General features: G+C 46.6%; 1 protein-coding gene across 13 annotated transcripts in view; it reads left to right on the top strand.

The window, feature by feature from the left end:
- The window catches only part of ablim2 (actin binding LIM protein family, member 2), a 743081-nt gene that overhangs the window by 345527 nt on the left and 373577 nt on the right, over positions 1 to 23977 (top strand). For all 13 annotated transcript variants that reach the window (XM_070871382.1, XM_070871385.1, XM_070871380.1 and 10 more), the window contains one exon: positions 16898 to 17024. In XM_070871382.1, coding sequence (XP_070727483.1) covers positions 16898 to 17024 — 127 coding nt within the window. The remainder of the gene's footprint in view (positions 1 to 16897; positions 17025 to 23977) is intronic.

The raw sequence follows: 23977 nt of genomic DNA, 5'->3' as shown, positions 1-23977 counted from the left end.
ATATAACTACAATATATTAACAAAAATTAACACCAGAATGAGTACCCTTCAATGACCAAGCAGGTCCATCCTACGTTGAATATTAAATTAAGAGTACATATTAACATATCAGACAGTAAAAAGAACATGTGGCAGAGGAGTCAAAAATTCACAGACCTTCCAGTGGATCCAAATTTGTAACTCTGAGAGGAGCACACCGGAAACATGAGATTGGTAGCCAGATACAATGGAACCCAAGCTCGCGTCAAGGATTCTATGGGTCTTGTAAGGATGGAGCTTTGCCTGCCTCAAAGAAGGCCATTAATGTAGGAATGAGTGAGATCAGGGGCAGTGACTCCCAATGCCAGGAATTCCAATGATGTCGATTTCAATCAGCAGGTGGATTATCAGCAATCAGTATGCCTGCAGAAAGAATTGCATTTATATACAGGTAGTGCCTTTCACGACCACTTGTCATCCCACAGTGCTTTACGACCAATGAAGTACATTTTTTGAAGTGTGGTCATTGGTGTAGGAAATGCGGCAGCCAATTTGCGCACAGCAAGCTCCCACAAACAGTATTGTGATATTGACCAAATGGTCTGTTTTAGTAATGTGGATTGAGGGATAAATATTGGCCAGGACACTAGGGATAACTCCCCCACTCTTCTTCAAAATAGTGCCATCGGATCTTTTATGTCCACCTGAGAGGGTAGATGGAGCCTCGGTTTAACGTCTCATCTGAAAATCAGTACCTCCAATAGTGCAGCGCTCTCTCACGACTGCACTGAAGTGTCAGCTTAGATTTTTTTTGTGCTCAAGTCCCTGTAGTAGGACTTGAACTTCTGACTCAGAGGCAAGGATGTTACCCACTGAGTCTCAGCTGACACGGTGGCCAGGTGTGCCAGGCTGCAGAATGATGGTGTAGTGAACCAGAGGGATGTGGTCTGCACACCCAAATTATCTGATCTGGGGAGAAGGCGGCTGCCCTACATGTGCCCCTGGTGGAATGGCTTCTTGACATTGGCATATTAATTAAGGGGCATCCCTTGGCCCTGTGAACTTTGGCAGAATCAGTGCCAGAGGTCGCAGACAGGTGCATCTTGGCAGCTACACATTGATCTTCACTCTCTCTCGTCTTCTTCTCGTCTCTATCTTCTTTCAACCTTTAAAAATCCTTTCACAACACATCTCTATAGCCAAGCTTTCCACAATTTCCTAATTTATCCCTCTCGCTTGCTTGGCATTTATTCCCATTAACTGCCTTAGAAACATAGAAAATAGGTGCAGGAGTAGGCCATTCGGCCCTTCGAGCCTGCACCACCATTCAATAAGATCATGGCTTATCAGTCACCTCAGTACCCCTTTCCTGCTTTCTCTCCATACCCCTTTATCCCTTTAGCCGCAAGGGCCATATCGAACTCCCTCTTGAATATATCCAACGAACTGGCATCAATAACTCTCTGCGGTAGAGAATTCCACAGGTTAACAACTCTCTGAGCGAAGAAGTTTCTCCTTATCTCGGTCCTAAATGGCTTACCCCTTATCCTATGTGCCCTGATTCTGGACTTCCCCAGCATCAGGAACATTCTATCTGCATCTAACCTGCCCAGTCCTGTCAGAATTTTATATGTTTCTATGAAATCCCCTCTCATCCTTCTATACTCCAGTGAATACAGGCCCAGTCAATCTAGTCTCTTCTCATATGTCAGTCCTGCCATCCTGGGAATCAGTCTGGTGAACCTTCGCTGCACTCCCTCAATAGCAAGAACGCCCTTCCTCAGATTAGGAGACCAAAACTGAACACAATATTCCAGGTGAGGCCTCACCAAGACCCTGTACAACTGCAGTAAGACCTCCCTGCTCATATACTCAAATCCCCTAGCTACGAAGGCTAACATGCCACTTGCCATCTTCACCGCCTGCTGTACCTGCATGCCAACTTTCAATGACTGATGTACCATGACACCAGGTCTCGTTGCACCTCCCCTTTTCCTAATCTGCCACCATTCAGATAATCTGCCTTCGTGTTTTTGCCACCAAAGTGGATAACCTCACATTTATCCACATTATACTGCATCTGCCATGCATTTGCCCACTCACCTAATCTGTCCAAGTCACCCTGCAGCCTCTTAGCATCCTCCTCATAGCTCACACCGCCACCCAGCTTAGTGTTATCTGCAAACTTGGAGATATTACACTCAATTCCTTCATCTAAATCATTGATGTATACTGTAAATAGCTGGGGTCCTTGCACTGAGCCCTGCAGCACCCCACTAGTCACTGCCTGCCATCCCGACTCTCTGCTTCCTGTCTGCCAACCAGTTCTCTATCCACGTCAATACATTACTCCCAATACCATGTGCTTTAATTTTGCACACCAATCTCTTGTGTGGGACCTTGTCAAAAGCCTTTTGAAAGTCCAAATACACCACATCCACTGGTTTTCCCTTGTCCACTCTACTAGTTACATCCTCAAAAAATTCTAGAAGATTGATCAAGCATGATTTCCCCTTCATAAATCCATGCTGATTTGGACTGATCCTGTCACTGCTTTCGAAATGCACTGCTAAGGACATTGACCTTTTTTTGGTTTGGGATGTTTTCTTGCATTAAAATCACTGTATAAATTTATGTTATTGCTCTTGAAGTTCTCCAAAGTCAGGGGGTATCCAGTCTATTTCATAGAGATGTCCTACAATCTATGTGGAATATTTATATTCAACATTGGGTTCAATCCACCCCACCCCCAAACTTAGCAGAACATCAAAGTCCATCATTTATTTATTCTATTTCAGGGTTTAATCTTTATATCTCTGAACATCTGGACATGACAAAAAGATGGGAAATCCACTTTCAGGCATCCTCTCTGTGGTGTATGAAATGATACAATGAACTCTGTACTGTGAGCCAGTGACTAGGTGTAACCTGATCAGTCTTTAATGGCTTCCAGAAGTGAAGATACAAAGGTGAAGTTCAGGTTATATACCGGGTCCAGCACGAGTGTACCTATGACCCTAGGACCTCCGACGGTAGTGCCCCCTGGTGGTGGGCAGACCTTATGTGCATACATTACATTATTCCTCCCCCAGTTCTTGGCACAAGTCCATATTACAAGTTCAGACGGTCCGGAGCCCTTCGCTCTCTGGTTTACCGTCTCAGTACAATCCCAGTGCTTTCCGTGTCTCTCACGACTTGGGGCTGCCCGTTGATCACAGTGGGTTCTTCTGATGGCTGGACGTGAGTTGGTTGGTCGTCTGAGCTCGCGATGTCTTATTCAAACTGTTCCAGTTCGTCAGTGTGTCATTGCTTGATTTGATCAATGTGTTTCCTGCACATCTGTCCATTCTTGAGCTTAACCATATACACCCGGTTACCCTCCTTATCCGTAACATTGCCCGGGAGCCACTTGGGCCCTTGACCATGGTTAAGTACATACACATTTACAGATATGTCGCGTGACACTGCGGTGCGGTCGTGATACCACTGCTGGCGTTGACGTCGGGTTTCGACATGATCGTTAAGGTCAGGATGGACTAGAGAGAGCCTGGTTTTGAGGCCTCGCTTCATCAAAAGTTCCGCAGACGGGACCCCGGTGAGCATGTGTGGCCTTGTCCTGTAACTGAGCAATATGCGTGACAGACGTGTCTGCAAGGAACCGTGAGTTACGCGTTTCAGGCTCTGCTTGATGATTTGAACTGCTCGCTCCGCTTGACCATTGGATGCGGGTTTGAACGGGGCTGACCTCACGTGTTTTATGCCGTTACGTTTCATGAACACTTGAAACTCCAGGCTCATGAAACACGGTCCGTTGTCGCTGACAACGACGTCTGGCAGTCCATGTGTAGCAAACATGGCTCTCAGGTTCTCAATGGTGGCAGTGGAAGTGCTGGATGACATGATCACACATTCTATCCATTTGAAGTATGCATCCACCACCACAAAAAACATTTTACCGAGGAAGGGACCCGCAAAGTCGATGTGGATTCTAGACCACGGTTTGGATGGCCATGACCACAGATTGAGCGGAGCTTCCTTTGGGGCATTGCTTAACTGCATGCAAGTGCTGCACTGATGCACGCATGAATCTAAGTCCGAGTCAATGCCAGGCCACCAAACATGGGACGTGGCAATGGTCTTCATCATGACAATACCGGGATGCGTACTATGTAACTTCCATACAACTCTCGCCCTGCCTTTCTTGGGCATTACAACACGATTACCCCACAGTAAACAGTTGGACCCTAGATGGAAAGTTCATCTTTACGATGGCTGTACGGTTTGGTTTCATCACCCATTTCCTTGGGGATGGTCAACCAGTCCCCGTTAAGAACACAACGTTTTACAACCGATAGGGTCGGATACTGGTTGGTCCAGGTCTTAACTTGTTGAGCAGTGACAGGCGACCCTTCACTCTCAAAGGCATCCATGACCATGAGTAACTCTGCGGGCATTGGCGTTTCCACCTCTGGTTTGGGAGCAGTAATCGGCTCAATGCATCAGCGCAGTTGTCGGTGCCTGGTCTATGACGAATGAGATAATCATAGGCAGTTAATATCAGTGCCCACCTCTGGATGCGGGATGACGCGTTGGTATTGATACCTTTATGTTCTGAGAACAATGATATAAATGGCTTGTGCTCGGTTTCCAGCTCGAAGCGAAGTCCAAACAGGTACTGGTGCATTTTTTTACCCCATAAACACATGCTAAAGCCTCTTTCTCTACCATGCTGTACGCTCTTTCCGCCTTTGACAGCCTTCGAGACGCATATGCAACTGGTTGTAGTTTGCCTGACTCATTGGCTTGCTGGAGTACGCAGTCGACCCCATAGGACGACGCATCACAGGCCAAAACTAGACGCTTGCATGAGTCATACAGTACCAGTAGTTTGTGGGAACACAACAGATTTCTAGCCTTCTCAAAGGCTCTGCCTTGAAGTTCACCCCACTCCCAGTCGTCTCCTTTCCTGAGCAGTTTGTGCAAAGGCTCTAATACTGTGCTCAATTTGGGTAAGAAGTTACCGAAGTAGTTGAGAAGACCCAGAAACGAATGCAGCTCCGTCACATTCTGGGGCCCGGGCGCATTTTTGATGGTCTCTGTTTTCGCATCTGTAGGCCTGATTCCGTCTGCAGCAATCTTTCATCCAAGAAATTTGACCTCTGGAGCCATGAAAACGTACTTCGAACATTTCAGCCTGAGTCCCACTGTGTCCAAACGGTGCTGAACCTATTCCAGATTGTGCAGGTGCTCGGCAGTGTCACGACCTGTGACTAGGATGTCGTCTTGGAATACCACGATCCTGGGGACGGATTTCAAAAGGTTCTCCATGTTTCTCTGAAATATGGCTGCTGCCGAACGAATACCAAAAGGGCACCTGTTGTAAATAAACAGTCCTTTGTGCATGCTGATGCACCTAAGTTTCTTTGATGCTTCAACCAGTTCCTGTGTCATGTCGGCCGACGTTAGATCCAATTTAGTGAACTATTTACCCCCGGCTAGCATTGCAAACAGGTCATCAGCTTTCAGTAACGGGTACTGATCTTGTTTCGAAACTTGGTTGATCGTGACCTTGTAGTCTCCACAAATCCTGACTGCGCCGTCGCTCTTTAACACCGGAACAATGGGGCTGGTCCATTCATTAAATTCGACTGGTGAGATGACCCCCTCACGTTGTAGCCTGTCCAATTCAAGCTTGACCTTTTCTCTCATTATGTGCGGGACCACCCTGGCTTTGTGATGGATGGACCTTGCATCTGGGCCTAGGTGAATCTGCACCTTGGCTCCCTTGAAGCTGCCAATTCCCGGTTCAAACAGCGAGGGAAATTTGCTCAGCACTTGAGCACACAAATCATTATCCGCCGATGACAAAGCTTTGATATCGTACTATTTCCATTTTATTTTCTCAAGCCAACTCCTGCCGAATAACAATGGGCCATTGCCCGGGATAATCCATAATGGTAGATCATGAACCGCTCCCTCATACGACACTCTTACTGCTGCACTACTGATCACTGGTCTGAGCTCGTTGGTGTAGGTACACAACTTCGCATTTATCAGACTCAGTTTGGGTCTCTCTGCCTTGGTCTCCCACAGCTTTTTGAAAGTCCTCTGGCTCATTATCGATTGACTCACACCCGTGTCTAATTCCATGGATACTGGCACGCTGTTTAATTTTACCTCCATCATTATCGGTTGGCTCTTTGTTAGTAACTTAACCTCCACCATTATCGGTTGGCTCTTTGTTAGGAACACACGTAAGCTTTACACTTCCTCCTTGGAGCTCGCAAATGCCTCGGGCTGCATCGCCAGATCCACGCTGAATTGATCATCATCCACATGGTGTGTTGCAACTCGCTTGCTCTGCTGTGGACACGTCCGCTGAAGATACCCCATCTTCGCACACCCTCTGCATACATACCGTCTGAAGCGCCACTGATGGGATCAGTGATGGCGTTGTGGGGGCAAACACATTGAGCTCGGATTTGCACCCAATGGCGGGCTTTGAGCGGCTCCTGGTCTTGCAGACGCAGTGGAGTAGGCCCTGCCATGTGCAGCTCTGCCGGCCGTCGATACAATTTTGTACACAGTACTTGCCGTGGAGTTCCTGTTTTGTCGCGATACCTGCTTCATGCTTTTCTGCGTGGACATGCAAGCCTGGGCGATGGTGAAGACTTTGCTGAGGTCCGGCGTCTCCGCAGCCAGCAGCTTACTTAAGATCGCTTCGTGGTTGACCCCAATCACGAAAAAGTCACGCAGCATGTATTCCAACACAGGCCCAAATTTGCAAGGCCCTGCAAGACATTTCAGGTCAGCAACAAATACTGCTACGTTCTGGCCTTCTGGATGAATGTGCGTATAGAAGCGATATCTGGATACGAGGATTCCTTCCGTGGGTTTAAGGTGTTCCCGAACTAGAGCACACAATTCTTTGTAATCCTTTTCTGTAGGAAGAGTGGGTGAGAGCAGATTCTTGATGAGTGCATAGATCGTGGGGCTACAGATGGTGAGAAGAACTGTCCTGCACTTCTCTGCATCCTTGTCTTTGTTTACGTCGTTTGCCACGAAATACAGGTCAAGACGATCCGTGAAATCTCCCCAGTCCTCTCCCTCATTTAATCTCTCAAGAATTCCAACAGTACTCGATCATGCTCTGCTCGCCATACTTTTGCGTGGGTCCGTATTTGCCTTGTCGCCAGTTTCATGTATGAAATAAACAATGAACTTCGTAATGTGAGCCAGTGACTAGGGCAACCTGGTCAGTCTTTAATGGCTTCCAGAAGTGAAGATATAAAGGTGAAGTTCAGGTTATATACCGGGCCCAACACGAGTGTACCTATGACCCTAGGACCCCCGACGGTAGTGTCCCCTGGTGGTGGGCAGACCTTATATACATACACTACACTCTCCGATGCATTTCTATGGCATGTAGCTAGGGTGAAATTTGTCTGATGTAGGATCTTAAGGTGACCTTTCCATAGGCAACTGTAAATAGTTACCTTAAAGGCTGTAATTCCTCCTCGGGAAGGCTCTGCCATGGCTCCAGAATGGGTTTTCCTATGGTTCACGGAAGAAAATATTATGAAATTCAAGTGGTCTATCAGATTGTAAAAAGAGTAATCAGGGAGATATGATTCATCATATGATTCTGAAGCTAGGTAAAGGCACATTTGAAGATAATGTGAAAAGTCTCCACTCAAATAGAATCGCTTGGAGCGATTTGTATGATTCAGCCTCTAAAACTTGGGGGGAGATCCGAGAGTCTAGAAATTGGGTATGGCCACAAAACAGGCAGTATTATGGTCCAACAATGTTAAGCTGTGCCAGATACAAATGGTGTAGTTAGCATACAAAATTTGTGCTCAATCCTCATTAACATGACTGTAGTCATGATATCAACGCTAAAAGCACTGCTCATTGGCTTACCGCTCAATAGGTGGGCCAATATTGGGTCCAGTCTAATTGTCAGTCATGTTTGGCACAGGCTTTATTCAGTACTAAAGAGGAGGTGCATTGATGCCTCAGCACCTCATTATCAATCCATTTACAACTTCATGGAAGAAGACGGCCGTGGAAGCATATGGTTAAGCCTCAGGACAGGGGGAGAACACGAAGATTCTCAGACACAGCTCTTGAGTCACTGGGCATGGCCGTGGAGAGGAGGCGGGCTGTCCTCTTTCTGCTGACTGGCAGGAAGCCTTCGCCATATACATCTCGAAGGCTCTGGCAGCAGATAGCCGCCTACATGACGGCCAGCACTGTGGTCCCCAGGTCGGCCATCCAGTGCCGAAAGAAGTTTAATGACTTCACACGGCTAGTCAAGGTGAGTGAAGACAAGGTGAGTGATGGCTTCAGCAAATGCCATATATCACCATCTGTGCACAAGCCTCACACACTGCTCAATACACTACACCTCCATACTCACCTACCAACAATCTCCACCTATCACCACTCAGACCTCACAATCATAGCTTCACTTCACCCTCACAACCTTACCTCTGCTGCAACACTCACGCCCATATCTCTCACCTTGCATACACTGGCAACGATTCAACTATGGCAGGCACATCAGCCAAATCCATTGCACCACGCTCACTCACACACTTCCCTTTCCCTTGCAGGCCAAGGTCACGCATAACAGGAGGGAGCAGCACCAGACAGCTGGGGGCAAGCTGCCATCCAGGACCTCACCAACCTGGAGAAGACAGTGCTGGATATCATTGGGCGGCAGATCATGGAGGTCATGGCAATCGCCAAAGTTGAAGCCCTTTAATCCTTCTTCCCACATCCCGCTTACTCCTCATCCCACAATCTCTTCTCACTTTCAAGCTGCTGATGCTGTATCTATGCATATCTTGCCTCCCCCATGCTCCCTCACCATTAACCCAACTCTTGTGCCTTTCTGCTTTCAGCTAATCGAGAACAAGCACCCGAGCAGCCTGTCCCCGAGCTGATACAGGCGGGTGAGGGGTGAGAAAAAGATACAGCGTCACTGCATCTGTCATTTGCAGTCAGTAGCTCAACAACTGGCACTGCACATACTTTAGAGTTTAGTGTAGAAGTTGGATTTGCACAGGGTGAGGCACCGGGCACAGGTTGGGCTACAGCTAGACCAGGGGGAAAGGGTAGCTTGGGGGCGAGCTCCCCAGAGAGCGAGTATCAGGAATCATGAGGACCATGATGGGGTAGCCGTCAGAAGAAGGGTGATGGGCATGCACACCAAATTGCTAGATGCAATGGCAAGCATGCCAGAGAGTATCTTGGCAATGTCAAGGAGCGTGGAGGAGTCTACCTTGAACATTGCATGGGGTTTTGTGCAGTTCTTGGATCCCAGGACTTGCAGGCTGGAAATGATGTTACACTCACGCAGGGACTGTGTCGACCCAGACAGGATGCTGTGTGTGACAGGTGATGGCGCGGCCGTCATTGCAACACAGGCGGAAGCGACCCAACGTGTTAGTGCTGCAGCGGAAGTGCAGATTGCTCTCATGAAGTCTCAGCTTGCTGCCACCCAAGCTCAGACTGCTGCCATCGTGGCTGGGTTTACCAGTGTTGACCAGGGCTTGCAGGGTGTTGCAGCAGTCCAGCAATCTGTCCTCCAACAGATTGCTAGGAATACAGAGGCACTGCACTGGAGGAATGACAGTTGGTCAGTGGAGCAGGACCCAGCTGTCCTCTCTCAGGATGGCAGCATTCCTGTTCCCACTACTGTCACTCCACAATTGCCTGTAAGCCAGTCAGCCCAGACTACTGCCACCCATGCCGAGGTGGTGCAGTCTACAGCCGGCCCTTCTCGGTCCACAGCTGGTCGAGGTCATCTTGCAAGACCATCTGAAGTCTTCTCCATGGAAACTCAGCAGCCTTCCACCAGCCATGCTGCAGCCACTGGGGGAGCACTTCATAGGAGTACTAGATCAGTACAACTAAACATCAGTGAGACAAAGGTCCTTCACCAGCCTTTCCTCGCCGTACAACATTGCTCCCCAGTCATCAAGATCCACGGCGCGGCCCTGGACAACATGGATCACTTCCCTTATCTCGGGAGCCTCCTATCAACAAGAGCAAGCATTGACGACGAGATTCAACATCGCCTCCAGTGCGCCAGTGCAACCTTCGGCCGCCTGAGGAAAAGAGTGTTTGAAGACCAGTCCCTCAAAACTGCTACCAAGCTCATGGTCTACAGGGCTGTAGTAATACCCGTCCTCCTGTATGGCTCAGAAACATGAACCATGTACAGTAGACACCTCAAGTCGCTGGAGAAATACCACCAACGATATCTCCGCAAGATCCTACAAATCTCCTGGGAGGACAGACACAACAACGTTAGCGTCCTCGACCAGGCCAACATCCCCAGCATTGAAGCACTGACCACACTTGATCAGCTCCGCTGGGCAGGCCATATAGTTCGCATGCCAGACACGAGACTCCCAAAGCAAGCGCTCTACTTGGAACTTCTTCACAGCAAATGAACCAAAGGTGGGCAGTGGAAACGTTACAAGGACACCCTCAAAGCCTCCCTGCTAAAGTGCAACATCCCCACTGATACCTAGGAGTCCTTGGCCAAGGACCGCCCTAAGTGGAGGAAGTGCATCCGGGAGGGGACTGAGCCCCTCGAGTCTCATCGCCGAGAGCATGCAGAAATCAAGCGCAGGCAGCAGAAAGAATGTGAGGCAAACCAGCCCCACCCACCCCTTCCCTCAACGACTATCTGTCCCACCTGTGACAGGGACTGTGGTTCTCGTATTAGACTGTACAGCCACCTAAGAACTCATGTTAAAAGTGGAAGCAAGTCTTCCTCAATTCCGCGGGACTGCCTATGATGATGATGATGACTAGATCAGGAAAGGACACCCGAACAACAGGCACTAAGGGATTGCACAAGGGCAATTAGTTCATATCGTATGTGACAATTAATTTTGGATGAATTTATTAATTTTGTTTGGAATCTTTTGCGATGGCTCTCATTTCAGCTATTTTCTATGTTTCTATGTTTCCATGTTTGTGCCCAAGAGGACACTGATATTCCGTGACAGAGGAATTGTATGATGGGACTTTGGAGAGCAACGGGGATCTGGGGTTTAATTCATTGGAATCGGATTCTGATGAGGCGTTCATAGACAGCCCATTTGAAAGGGAGTTGGGTTGCCTGCCTCCTCCTTTACTCCTCGTCCTCTTCTTCAACTTCCTCCCCCTCCTCCTCTCCGTCATCCTTTTCCTGAGGTGGTCCCACAATCCCTGGTGGCAAGGGCTGCACCTTCATGATGGTCACATTGTGAAGCATGCAGCAGACCACCATGAAATTGGACACCTGCTCTGCCGAGTACTGGAGGACTCATTCCAAGTGGTCAAGGCAGTGGAATAGTTGCTTCATGCTTTGCTCGATGATGTTCCTCGTGGATTCATTATATGAGTGCAATGCATGAGTGGTCGGGTTGCAGAGGGGAATCATCAGCCAGGTGTAGAGTGGATAGCCCTGGTGTCCGTGCAGCCACCCTCAAGTTTTATGTGGTAGCTGGAAGATTGCTGGCACACCAGACTTATGCAGGATGATGGCATCATGGCTGTTGCCAGGATAGCGAGCATTTACCATCAGGAATCGCTGAGCGTGGTGTACACCAACTGCTCATTAAGTGAGCGGTAGCCTTTGCGGTTACACAAGATCTCAGGATGTTATACAGCGCCCGCAAGGCCACGTGGGCGTGGTCGATGGAATCCTGCACCATGGGTGAGTCCGCTATCCTGGCAAAGCCACATGCACACTCGTCCAGCTTCTCTCTGCTCAGAGGGAAGAAAATGTAGGGGCCGAAATTGGACTCCTGTGTGCCTTCCATTAGTGCGGGAGGCACTAAGGGTAGCATCTCACTCCTGCCGGTAGCGCCCCACTCAGCTGCACATGGCATCGCCGTGCGCAATGCCCCATTACCGCCCCGGAAGAGAAATTCGAATTCGCACTCTCACTTACCACCTGGCGCTGACAACGACAGCTTCAGCTGTCGAGTTGCAGTCGGGAGGCGGCTGGAAGAGCGCTATTTAAATGCGCCATCCTAACTAACAATTTTTGTCGGCCACACTCTGTGCAGCTTGCTAACACATAGGCAGCATGGCTGGTGGAGAGATTTTAGCGATTTTAACTTCAAGGACTGTTCTGCCTCCTAACTATTCCCTTGTTTCATTGAGGGCATATTTGAAATGACAAGAATTATAGTGTTTCATGGGGGCTGTGTTGGCACTCGACCTCCTGCTGCAACATCACCATCGGAGGCTACTTCGGCAGAGAGAAAGACAGGGAGCAGGATAGGGAGAAAGGCAGGGAGGAAGGCAGTAAAATGTGACCGGAGGGAGAAGGCCCAACAGTGCTGGCAATGGGAGACTTTACCTTCCCAGTATTCCGGCAGCAGTTCTCCTATATCAATTTCACTGAGGAGAAGCATATTCGAAGGCTGTGTTTCACAGCAAGGACGTGATCACAGAGCTCTGCTATCTGCTGCAACCAGACCTCGAGCCTCAGACCAGGGTGAGGACAGCCTTCTCAGTCGCAGTCAAGGTCACCACCGCGCTCAATTTCTATGCCAATGGATCCTTCCAGGGTGCAACAGGAGACATCTCCAACATCTCCCAGTTTGCCATCCGTGAGGTGACAGATGCTCTGTTCAGAAGGAGGAGGGGCTTCATCTCCTTCCCGATGACCAGAGAGAAACAGCACGAGTGTGCATATGGCTTCATCAAATTAGTGGGCTTTCCCATGGCGCAGGGTGACATTGACTGCACCCACGTCGCTTTGCGGGCACCACAATCCAAAGGTATTCCATAACCGCAATGGTTACCACTCACTGTGTAGTTAGTGTGCGACCACACACACAGAATCCTCACCGTCAATGCCCGCTATCCTGGCAGCAGCCACGATGCCTTCATCTTGCACCAGATCTCTTCCAGCCACCACATTAAGCTTGCGGCTGACTGCTTGGAGACAAGAGCTATCCACTTTTCACCTGGCTCATGACTCCCCTCCGCAACACCAGCACCCTGCCCAGCTCTCATACAATGACAACAATGCTGCCACTAGGAATATCATTGAGCTGACCATTGGAGTGCTCAATCAATGGCTCCGCTTGGGAGGAATCCTCCAGTACTCGCCTGAGCGGTTGTCTCTATTCGTTGCTGCATGCTGCACAATCTGGCCATCATGAGGGCACAGCCATTGCCAAAAGGCATAGCTGCACCACCTGAGGATCAGGAGGGGGAGGACAAGGAGGAGGAGCAGGAACAGCAACAACAGCGACGGAGGAGGCAGCCAGTCAATCGTGATTCTGCAAGGGCGGCCCACAACCGTCTCGTCAGACGTCAGTTTCAATGAATTCCATCCCACTACCCGGTTCCTCTGGACTTCCCCATCACCACATCAATTTGCCCTTCCATACCAAAGCCCCAAAGCTGAAATGAGAGACAACAGCAAAGATGAAACATTCCAATCAAAATTGACATAACAACAATAAGCTGTATGATAATATATTTAAGAATCACCCAAGTGCATTTTCTTATATCCCCTCTTTGCTTTAGCTATTCTCGTGCTCCTCCACAATGTGTCCAATGTGGCTGCAGCACGGCTGGTGAAAGGCTGCTATGTGTCAGGGCCAGATGCCCTTGCAGGACGCCCTCGATCAGCTCTGGGCCTGGAAGGCTCGGTTGTAGACTGCACCTCCTCAAGCTGGGTGATGGCAGTCCGGGCTGGCTGGGTGACAGGCTTCGACAAGTGCAATGGCGGAGTGGGAATAGTGGGTGTCATGGATATACATTCTGTTTGTAGCCACCAGATGGCGTCATTGTTGGAGGCCACTAAGCAGCATGCACATGGTGCTGCTCAGGTATAAAAGGCCAGCCATTTTGAGAGTCAGGCTCTTTGGGCCCAAATAAAGCAGAGCCAAGGTTGTACCTTGCTTAGTTAAACAGTACTCAGTTTGAACCTTTATTACATATGTAACAGTGGGCTCAGGAATGCTCTCAGTGTGAGAGAGGACAGCAGGTTCCTGCTTCACTCCCCCGGAGCACAGTTTCGTGGGCTGCTGTGACACTGAGATTACCAGTGGACTGTGGTGGACCCAGCAGTGATGGCAGCAGTCAGAGCACGCGTGGCATCCAGCTGAGGTTGCATGAAAGCAGTCTGAGACTCGATAGCACCAATCATGCTCTGCATCACAGGACCAAGACATTGCGTTGTTTCCGCCTGTGCTGCAATGGAAGCTGCGACATCACCTATGACACTCGTCATGAGGTCTGGATCCGCACGATCTCTGGAAGTCCACCATTGCCTGCAGTGCTCGGCTCCTCCTCCTTCTCTTCCTCTTCCTCTTGACTGTGTTGGAGTGGGGGGGGCTCCACATCTGCTGGCTGATTATCTGAAAGCATAAATGGCACAAGACTCACATTAAGGTGAGCACAGTGGGACAGGGATGGAGCAAGGAATACAGACCGTATCAGGAGCTGGAAAGTGAGAAAGCTTTCTAATGTGAGGAGGATGTGGGATGACAAAAGGAGAGGGAATAAAGATACCGTTGTTGCCTCAAGTGGGGTCGACGTCTCCGCTGGGCACGGCACCCACCACCTGCGGGCCAATGAGCCGCAGCACTCGCTCCTTAAGGTCTCTTAGCTCGCGGAGTTCAGGTTCCCCATCTCCAGTCCGCTGCTGCTCCCTCCTGTTATGTGCCATTTTGGCCTGCTTCAAGGGAGAGCACCACACGGTTTAATAATGTGAGTAAGAGTCCAACTATGTATGTGGAAGATATGCCTACCCTGGTGGGAATAGCTGTGAATGTAGGCAAGGCATGAGATGAGGATGTGATGTGAGTAGCTGCAGATGCCTGGTGGTTGAGTGGTGTGGAAGTGCTGTTTTGCACAATGTGCAGACAGTGGTTCAGAGGCTGGTATGCAGGAGGTGTGGTAGCTTTTACTCACCTTCATCACCCAACTGAGGTGGTTCAATTTCATTCGGCACTATATGAGGGTTCTGTCTACCACTATGCTGGCTGACACCTCCTCGGCCACCTCTCGCCATATGGCGCTAAAAACCTGTGGAGACTCCCTCCTTCTCTCCTGCCAATGTCTCCCGTGTGGTGCTCTCCCTTGAAGCAAGATTCACACCAGGCATTGCACAAAGGTCGCAGTTGCTGAGATATCTGACTCAAGTGCAGCAATACTGAAAATGAGCAGCAGCAGTTGAAATTACCACTCCTTTAAGAGCTAGATTGAGCTGGAGGCAAGGATTGAAGGCTGATTGCTTAATGCAAGTCAGCTGAAATTGGGTAACTCTCTGTCAATAGCACCCCTGCAGCACCCGTCTGAGGCCATTAGAACCTCATTTACCCGCCCTTCACTCCTGGGCTGAAAATGCCCAATTTCCCACAAATTTGCAAGGTATTTCGCCGGGCATTAAATTTTCAAAACGTTAAAAGTTACCGCCTCCAATGGGCCGCTACCGGATTTTGCTCCCTAAGTCCCTTCTCCAGGTGTAGAGAGCCTCAGTGACATCCCAGATGCAGCGATGGATGGCTAACTGGCAGATGTTACCTATGTTTCCTGCTGCAGACTAGAAGGATCCGCTGTTGATGAAATTGAGGGCCACGGTGATCTTGACTGCCACTGGGAGAGCCATGGTTGCCCTGGTCTCGAGCAGCAATGTCTGGGTGCAGGAGGTGGCAGAGTTCTGTGACCACCTGCTTGCTGATGCGGAGCCTCCTAATAAACTGCTCCTCGTTTAAGTGGATATAAGAGAAGTTCTCTCAGAAGACCCGTGGTAAGGCCACCTGTCGAAAGCCCTTCTGACCCCCGTCCTCTTCCTTCTGCACACATCTTCTCATCTTCTTCACTGCCTCTGCTCCCTTTCCCGAAGATACTCGAACACGAGAGGGACTGCCAGTAGAACTTCCATGACTGCGAGCAAGTGTTATGAGCAGAAACCATTAAATAAGAATGAAGGCGTTCTCCATTTGCAACAATACTCCCAACCTTGAAAGAAGTTTATAAAGCTGTTGGAGTTGCAGATAGTTGCACAGAGCCGGTCAAACTGCAAAAACACGTCAGATGCAAGTTGTTGCTGATGATCCCATTAAATCATGCTGCTGCAGCTTACTTCCTGCTTATCAACGCTTGCTCAGCTTGTCGCACTTAAGGCATGCCATAGGTACAGCGGCGAAGTTAAAGCTCGCAGATCAGGTATCAAGTCACTGACGTCACAATCTGCATAATCTACATATCTCTAGCGAGTGCAGATATCCGGAAATGGCGGCTGCTGAGGGACCCGGAGTGGGTGGAAGAACAGCGGCCACTACTTTACTGCTCGAATCTGGTGGTAACAGGTGGCGCTAAACCCCCAAATTTCTAGACCTTTTAATCAGCTCAGTTAATCAGATGAAGTTGAACTTCCAGATGAGGAGAATGTGTCACTGGCGATTGAAAAGTTATTAAGCAAAGGCAGCATTTACCTTCTAGAGGTGATGTCATTTTAAGTACTAGAATATTTGGAAAAAGTTCATCAACCAAGGAAGAATTGACCTTGCCTAGAAAATTCCCTTATCAATTGCTCCGTGTGTGAAGAGCAAATAAACTATCATTCATTATTAACATACCCTTGGGGACCAATATAAACCAGCAATCAAAACATCTAATTTGGATATTGAGTAGTTAACTATTATTAACAAACAAGAGAGTACATTGCCAGTAATGATTAATGGATGGAAGAGCAAAGCTGTGCTCCGGCTCTGCTACACCATGAAAATGACTATGTGATGTTCTACTATAGTAAATTGCTTTAGTTTTCATTCATGAAATGTTCTTTATATGTATATGTCTGTTATAACTAGATTATAGAATTCTGATATATTTTTTACCAGAAATTGAATGAACTCATTTAATTCTGCTATTTTTGCAGAGTGTGGAGGCTGTGCCCTGGAAATTAAAAATGGACAATCCTTGGTAGCTCTGGACAAGCAATGGCACCTGGGCTGTTTTAAGTGTCACACTTGTGGGAAAGCCCTATCTGCTGAGTATATCTGCAAGTAAGTACAGTTTATATAAAGAATGCAGGGACAATGGAGGTAAATATCAACTTCACTGGAGCCGTAAAACTGGCGGTATCAAGTCGGCAACCCGTTATACGCCTGCCCAAATTTCCTTTCCACTGACTTCAGTAGAAAAGAAAATGGCCGAGGTGAATAACAGGTGGTAAATTTGATAGCACCCGTTTTACACTCCCAACAAAGTTGAAAGTTACCTCCATGTCTTGAGAAACCACAAACTACATTTTAGTTTTAAAGCAGAAAGTCTGGACTTCGACATGGAGGGGGTGGGAATGGGAACTTGCATGTGGTTCTCCCAATTTCCCATTGTAACTTTCGGCAACAACAACTTGTATTTATATAGTGCCTCCAACATAGTAAAACGTCCCAAGGTGTTTCACAGGAGTATTATGAGACAAAAAAATTGACACCGAGCCCCACAAGGAGAAATTAGGGCAGGTGATTAAATGTTTGGTCAAAGGGGTAGGTTTTAAGGAAAGTCTTAAAGGAGGAAAGAGAGGTAGAGAGACAGAGAGGTTTAGGCAGGAATTCTAGAGCTTGAGGCCGAGGCAACAGAAAGCACGGCCATCAATGGTTGAGCGATTATAATCAGGGATGCTCAAGAGGGCAGAATTAGAGGAGTGCCGATATCTCAAGGGGTTGTGGGGCTGAAGGAGATTACAGAGATAGGGATGGGTGACGCCATGGAGGGATTTGAAAACAAGCATGAGAATTTTGAAGTCTTTCTTGGGAGATTGATGGAATCCCTGTAGAAACAGCATATATGGATATTTTTAGCCAATTACACCATTTCTCCAGTTCTGCCAATCTTCTGTCAAAGTTGCAGCAGGAGATATTTAAGAAGTTTAACATTTAGGAGATATTTCATAACTCTCAGCAAAGATAGATTCCAGTGAGGAAGAAAGACTCAGAGAAGGATGAATCATCAGTGGCTAACTAAGGAAGTAAAGGATGATATCAAATTGAAAACAAAGGCATACAATGTTGTGAAGAATAGTGGAAGCCAGAGTATTGGGAAATTTTTAGGAACCAACAAAGGATGGCTTAAAAAATAATAAAGAGAAAGAACATAGTTTCTGTGAGTAACTAGCAAGAAATATAAAAACAGACAGTAAGAGCTTCTACAGGTATATGAAAAGGAAGAGAGTAGCTAAAGTAAACATTGGTCCCTTAGAGGATGAGACTGGGGAATAAATAATGGGAAACGGGAAAATGGCAGAGACTTTGAACAAATATTTTGTATCGGTCATCACGGAAGAAGACACTAAAAGCATCCCAATAATTGATAATCAAGGGGCTATTGGGAGGGGGGAGCTTAAAACAATCACTATCAATAGAGAAAAAGTACTAGATAAACTAATAAGACTAAAGATGGACAAGTCCACTGGACCAAATGGTCTGCATCCTAAGATCTTGAAAGAAGTAGCTGCAGAGATAGTGGATGCATTGGTTGTAATTTTCCAACATTTCCTAGATTCTGGAGAATTCCAGCGGATTGGAAAAGCACAAATATAATGCCCCTATTCAAGCAAGGAGGGAGACAGAAAGCAGGAAACTATGGATCAGTTAGCCTAACATCTGTCATTGGGAAAATGCTGGAGTCCATTATTAAGGAAGCAGTAGCAGGACATTTAGAAAATCATAATGCAATCAAGCAGTCAGCATGGTTTTATGAAAGGTAAATCATGTTTGACAAATTTGCTGGCGTTCTTTGAGGATGTAACGAACAGAGTGGATAAAGGGGTACCAGTAGATGTCGTGCATTTGGATTTCCAGAAAGCATTCGATAAAGTGCCACATAAAAGGTTACTGCACAAGATAAGAGCTCACGGGTTTGGGGGTAATATATTAGCATGGATAGAGGATTGGCTAACTAATGGAAAACAAAGAGTCGGGATAAATGGGTTATTTTCAGGTTGACAAATTGTAACTAGTGGGGTGCCACAGGGATCAGTGCTGGGGCCTCAACTATTTACAATCTATATTAATAACTTGGATGAAGGGCCGAGTGTAATGTAGCCAAGGTTGCTGATGATACAAAGATAGGTAGGAAAGCAAGTTGTGAGGAGGATGCAAAGATTCTATGAAGGAATACAGATAGGCTAAATGAGTGGCAAAAAATTTGGCAGATGGAGTATAATGTGGGAAAATGTGAGGTTATCCCTTTGGTAGGAAAAATAAAAAAGCAAATTATTATTTAAATGGAGAGAGACTACAAAATGCTGTGGTAAATAGTGATCTGGGGATCCTTGTACATGAAACACAAAAAGTTAGTATGTAGGTACAGCAAGTAATCAGGACAGCAACTGGAATGTTGCCCTTTATTGCAAGGAGGTTGGAGTATAAAAGTAGGCAAGTCCTGCTACAATTGTACAGGGCATTGGTAAGACCACACCTGGAGTTACTGCGTACAGTTTTGGTCTCCTTATTTAAGGAGGGATTTACTTGCATCGGATGCAATTCAGAGAAGGTTCACGAGGTTGATTCCTGAGATGATTTAATGATTTAGAAGATGGGATTAAATGTAGTTATCTCCAAATTTGCGGATGACACTAAGTTGGGTGGCAGTGTGAGCTGCGAGGAGGATGCTATGAGGCTGCAGAGTGATTTGGATAGGTTAGGTGAGTGGGCAAATGCATGGCAGATGAAGTATAATGTGGATAAATGTGAGGTTATCCACTTTGGTGGTAAAAACAGAGAGACAGACTATTATCTGAATGGTGACAGATTAGGAAAAGGGGAGGTGCAACGAGACCTGGGTGTCATGGTACATCAGTCATTGAAGGTTGGCATGCAGGTACAGCAGGCGGTTAAGAAAGCAAATGGCACGTTGGCCTTCATAGCGACGGGATTTGAGTACGGGGCAGGGAGGTGTTACTATAGTTGTACAGGGCCTTGGTGAGGCCACACCTGGAGTATTGTGTACAGTTTTGGTCTCCTAACTTGAGGAAGGACATTCTTGCTATTGAGAGAGTGCAGCGAAGGTTCACCAGACTGATTCCCAGGATGGCGGGGCTGACATATCAAGAAAGACTGGATCAACTGGGCTTGTATTCACTGGAGTTCAGAAGAATGAGAGGGGATCTCATAGAAACATTTAAAATTCTGACGGGTTTAGACAGGTTAGATGCAGGAAGAATGTTCCCAATGTTGGGGAAGTCCAGAACCAAGGGTCACAGTCTAAGGATAAGGGGTAAGCCATTTAGGACTGAGATGAGGAGAAACTTCTTCACCCAGAGAGTGGTGAACCTGGGGAATTCTCTACCACAGAAAGTTGTTGAGGCCAATTCACTAAATATATTCAAAAAGGAGTTAGATGTAGTCCTTACTACTAGGGGGATCAAGCGGTATGGCGAGAAAGCAGGAATGGGGTACTGAAGTTGCATGTTCAGCCATGAACTCATCGAATGGCGGTGCAGGCTCGAAGGGCCGAATGGCCTACTCCTGCACCTATTTTCTATGTTTCTATGAAGGGGTTGTCTTATGAAGGTTGAGCAGATTGGGCCTATACTCACTGGAGTTTAGAAGAATGAGAGGTGATCTTATTGAAACATATAAGATTCTGAGGGTGCTTGATAGGGTAAATACAGAGAGAATTGAGAACTAGGGGGCATAGTTTCAGAATAAAGGGTTGCCCATTTAAAACAGAAATGAGGAGGAATTTTAACCACATCCCAACCACCCCCCCCCCCCCGCCCCCCAAAAAAAACATTATTTGTATTGCCTCCTGGTACAGTGTAATTAGAATTTTTAATCAAATTACAGAGCAGTATATCCAAATACTCTACATCATGATCGAATTTTTAATTGTGTCATATAAACCTTAATGATTAATGAGGAGGGTTGTGAATCTTTGGAATTCTCTACCCAGAGAGCTGTGGAGGCTGGGTCATTGAATATATTTAAGGTGAGATAGACAGATTTTTGAACGATAAATGAGTCAAGGGTTATGGGGAGCGGGCAGGGAAGTGGAGTTGAGTTAATGATCCGATCAGCCATGACCTTATTGAATGGTAGAGCAGGCTCGAGGGGCCAAATGATCTACTCCTGCTCCTATTTCTTATGTCCTTTTAAGAACAGGTGGATCCCCACAGAAATTCTAGGTAAATGTAAATACTGTAAAGGTTAAGATGACAATACCTTACAAATTATTTTCTGGTAGAAAAGTGAATTGAGCAATTTCTGTCTCGGTGCATGAAGACATGAAACATTTCTAATGACAAAATTATTGACACATAGTGGATTTGATTTAATATTTAGTGGAGCTAGCACAAAGCATGTTCATACCCCCCAAAAAAATTTGCCCTGCACTGAGGTTGAATTTACTCGAGTATATATTTCTGCAAGCTTTGGACAGTGAACCATAAGAGCTGAAAAAAAGTAACAGTTCATGCCATTAATCCCAGCATGGTAAAGCATTCCATAAAAGCTTTTAGTAAAGGCTTTTAAAAATGTCACCAAGAAATAGAAGAGATAAAGTCCATTCTTCTCATTTCAATATTTACAAAATTAGAAGTTAGAGAAAGAATAGTTTTTCCAAAGATATGGTCATTGATGTGTGTGGGGGGGAAATGGTGTATATTTTATGTTGGTGCTTCATTACTCTGGACCAATGTTTTGAAGGAGTCTGTTTGGAATCAAATTTTATTGGGGATAAAATTTAACTTTGGGGGTACAAATGTCATTGGAAAGGGAAGTTGCATTTTAATCGCCCCCCACCCCCTCCCCCCCAAAAAAAACATTCCTTGTATTGCCTCCTGGTACAGTGTAATTAGAATTTTTTATAAAATTACAGAGCAGTATATCCAAATACTCTACATCATGGTTGAATTTTTAATTGTGTCATAAAAACCTTAATGATTGATGACTAAACCATACAGTTGAATTAGTTATGACTACTAATTAGCTGGTTGAAAAATGAACCTCAAATGACCCTGCTGTGCTGAAGGGTTTGTCTCCCATAGAAACATCCTTGGATTACTATTGTGACCTGATGGATAAAAGTATTTTGACAGGCTGATTATTTTTCAGCATAAATTGAAGAATTTTTTTTTTTAAATAGGTGTTTCTAAATTACCATAGTCAACAAAAGTACCCTCTTTTGCATATCAACATTAATCATTTGTAGACTTGGAAAATAATTAGAAAAAGAGTGGCTACTGCATGCTGAAATGTTTATAATGAGACATCATCAGTAATCAAAGATGTGTCAGATCAGGGTCAGATTTTATTGAGGTTGAAATTCTGGCCTGGCCAGGTCTGTACGAAGTGCGGATGGATCCGGCAAGGTCTCACAAAAAGCTAGTTTTTGGGCGCAATGCGCAGGAAGGACATTTGCATGGGTGAGATTGGGTTATTTCTTGCCCAACGAATGTCCTTCAAACTCTTATGCCTGGTGAAAGCAGGTGCATGGCCTACTTTTACCAGAGTAAGAGTTTTAAAACATAGAAAAATTCAATTTAAAATCACATTTTTATGTTAAAAACTCTGTCCATTAAGGTAAGTTTATTTTAAACCGTATTAAAATACATTAAAAAATCATTCTAAAAATACTTTTTTCTCTAAAACATATAATTAACTTTAATTTCAATTAATTTTAAATATGTGAGGTGTTTTATTTATTTATTATGTTCTGTTTCTTGCCTTAGGAGTTTATTCTCATTGATAATAATGGGAACTCGGAGAAACGGAGTTCCCATTATTATCAATGAGAATACTGCAGGGTGATTGGTGGTCCAGGCCAACGTGACTCCAGCTTTTTCGTGCGTACGGGGAAGTCCTCTTCCTGTATACTGCACATTGAAAAAAGGCCTCTGACCGGAATCGAAGGCGCCTCCGGGACCACCAGGTACTTTTGCAAAAAAATTTTGGGTCAATGGCGTTCGACTGAAGGAAGCCTCTGTCTGGATTTTTAGCCCTAATATTTTACTGTAACAATCAAGGTGACCATCAATCTTTTTCCACTGCTGCCTGTATGTTTTGTTTTTCATTCTGGGATGTGGGTGTCACTGGCAAGGCCAGCATTTATTGGCCATCCCTAATTGCCCATGAGAAGGTGGTGGTGAGCCGCCTTCTTGAACTGCTGCAATTGGTGAGGTGAAGGTACTCCCACAGTGCTATTAAGGAGGGAGTTCCAGGATTTTGACCCAGCAGCAAATAAGAAACGCGATATATTTCCAAGTCTGGATATTGTGTGACTTGGAGGGGAACTTGGAGGTGCTGGTGTTCCCATGTGCCTGCTGCCCTTGTCTTTCTAGGTGGTAGAGCTCGTGGATTTTGGAGGTGCTGTCAAAGAAGCCTTGGCGAGTAGCTGTAGTGCATCTTGTAAATGGTACACACTGCAGGCACGGTGCGCCGGTGGTGGAGGAAGTGAAAGTTTAAGGTGGTGGACGGGGTGCCAGTCAAGCGGGCTGCTTTGCCCTGGATGGTGTCGAGCCTCTTGAGTGTTGTTGGAGCTACACTCATTCAGGCAAGTGGAAAGTATTCCATCACATTCCGGACTTATGCCTTGTAGTTTGGTGAAAAGGCTTTGGGGAGTCAGGAGGTGAGAGACTTGCCGCAGAATACCCAGCCTTTGACCTTCTCCTGTAGCCACATTATTTATGTGACTGGTCCAGTTATATTTCTGGTCAATGGTGATGCCCAGGATGTTGCTGACGGGTGATTTGGCAATGGTAATGCCGTTGCATGTCAAGGGACGGTGGTTAGACTCTCGCTTGTTGGATATAGTCACTGCCTGGCACTTGTGTGGCGCTAATGTTACTTGCCACTTATCAACCCAAGCCTGAATGTCATCCAGGTATTCCTGCATGCGGGCACATACTGCTTCATTATCTGAGGAGTTGCGAATGGCACTGAACACTGTACAATCATCAGCGAGCATCCCCACTTCTGACCATATGACGGAGGGAAGGTCATTGATGAAACAGCTG

The sequence above is a fragment of the Pristiophorus japonicus genome, chromosome 2 (genome assembly GCF_044704955.1).
Source record: "Pristiophorus japonicus isolate sPriJap1 chromosome 2, sPriJap1.hap1, whole genome shotgun sequence".
Taxonomy (NCBI): Eukaryota; Metazoa; Chordata; class Chondrichthyes; family Pristiophoridae; genus Pristiophorus; species Pristiophorus japonicus.
This window is presented reverse-complemented; position numbering and strand designations above follow the sequence as displayed.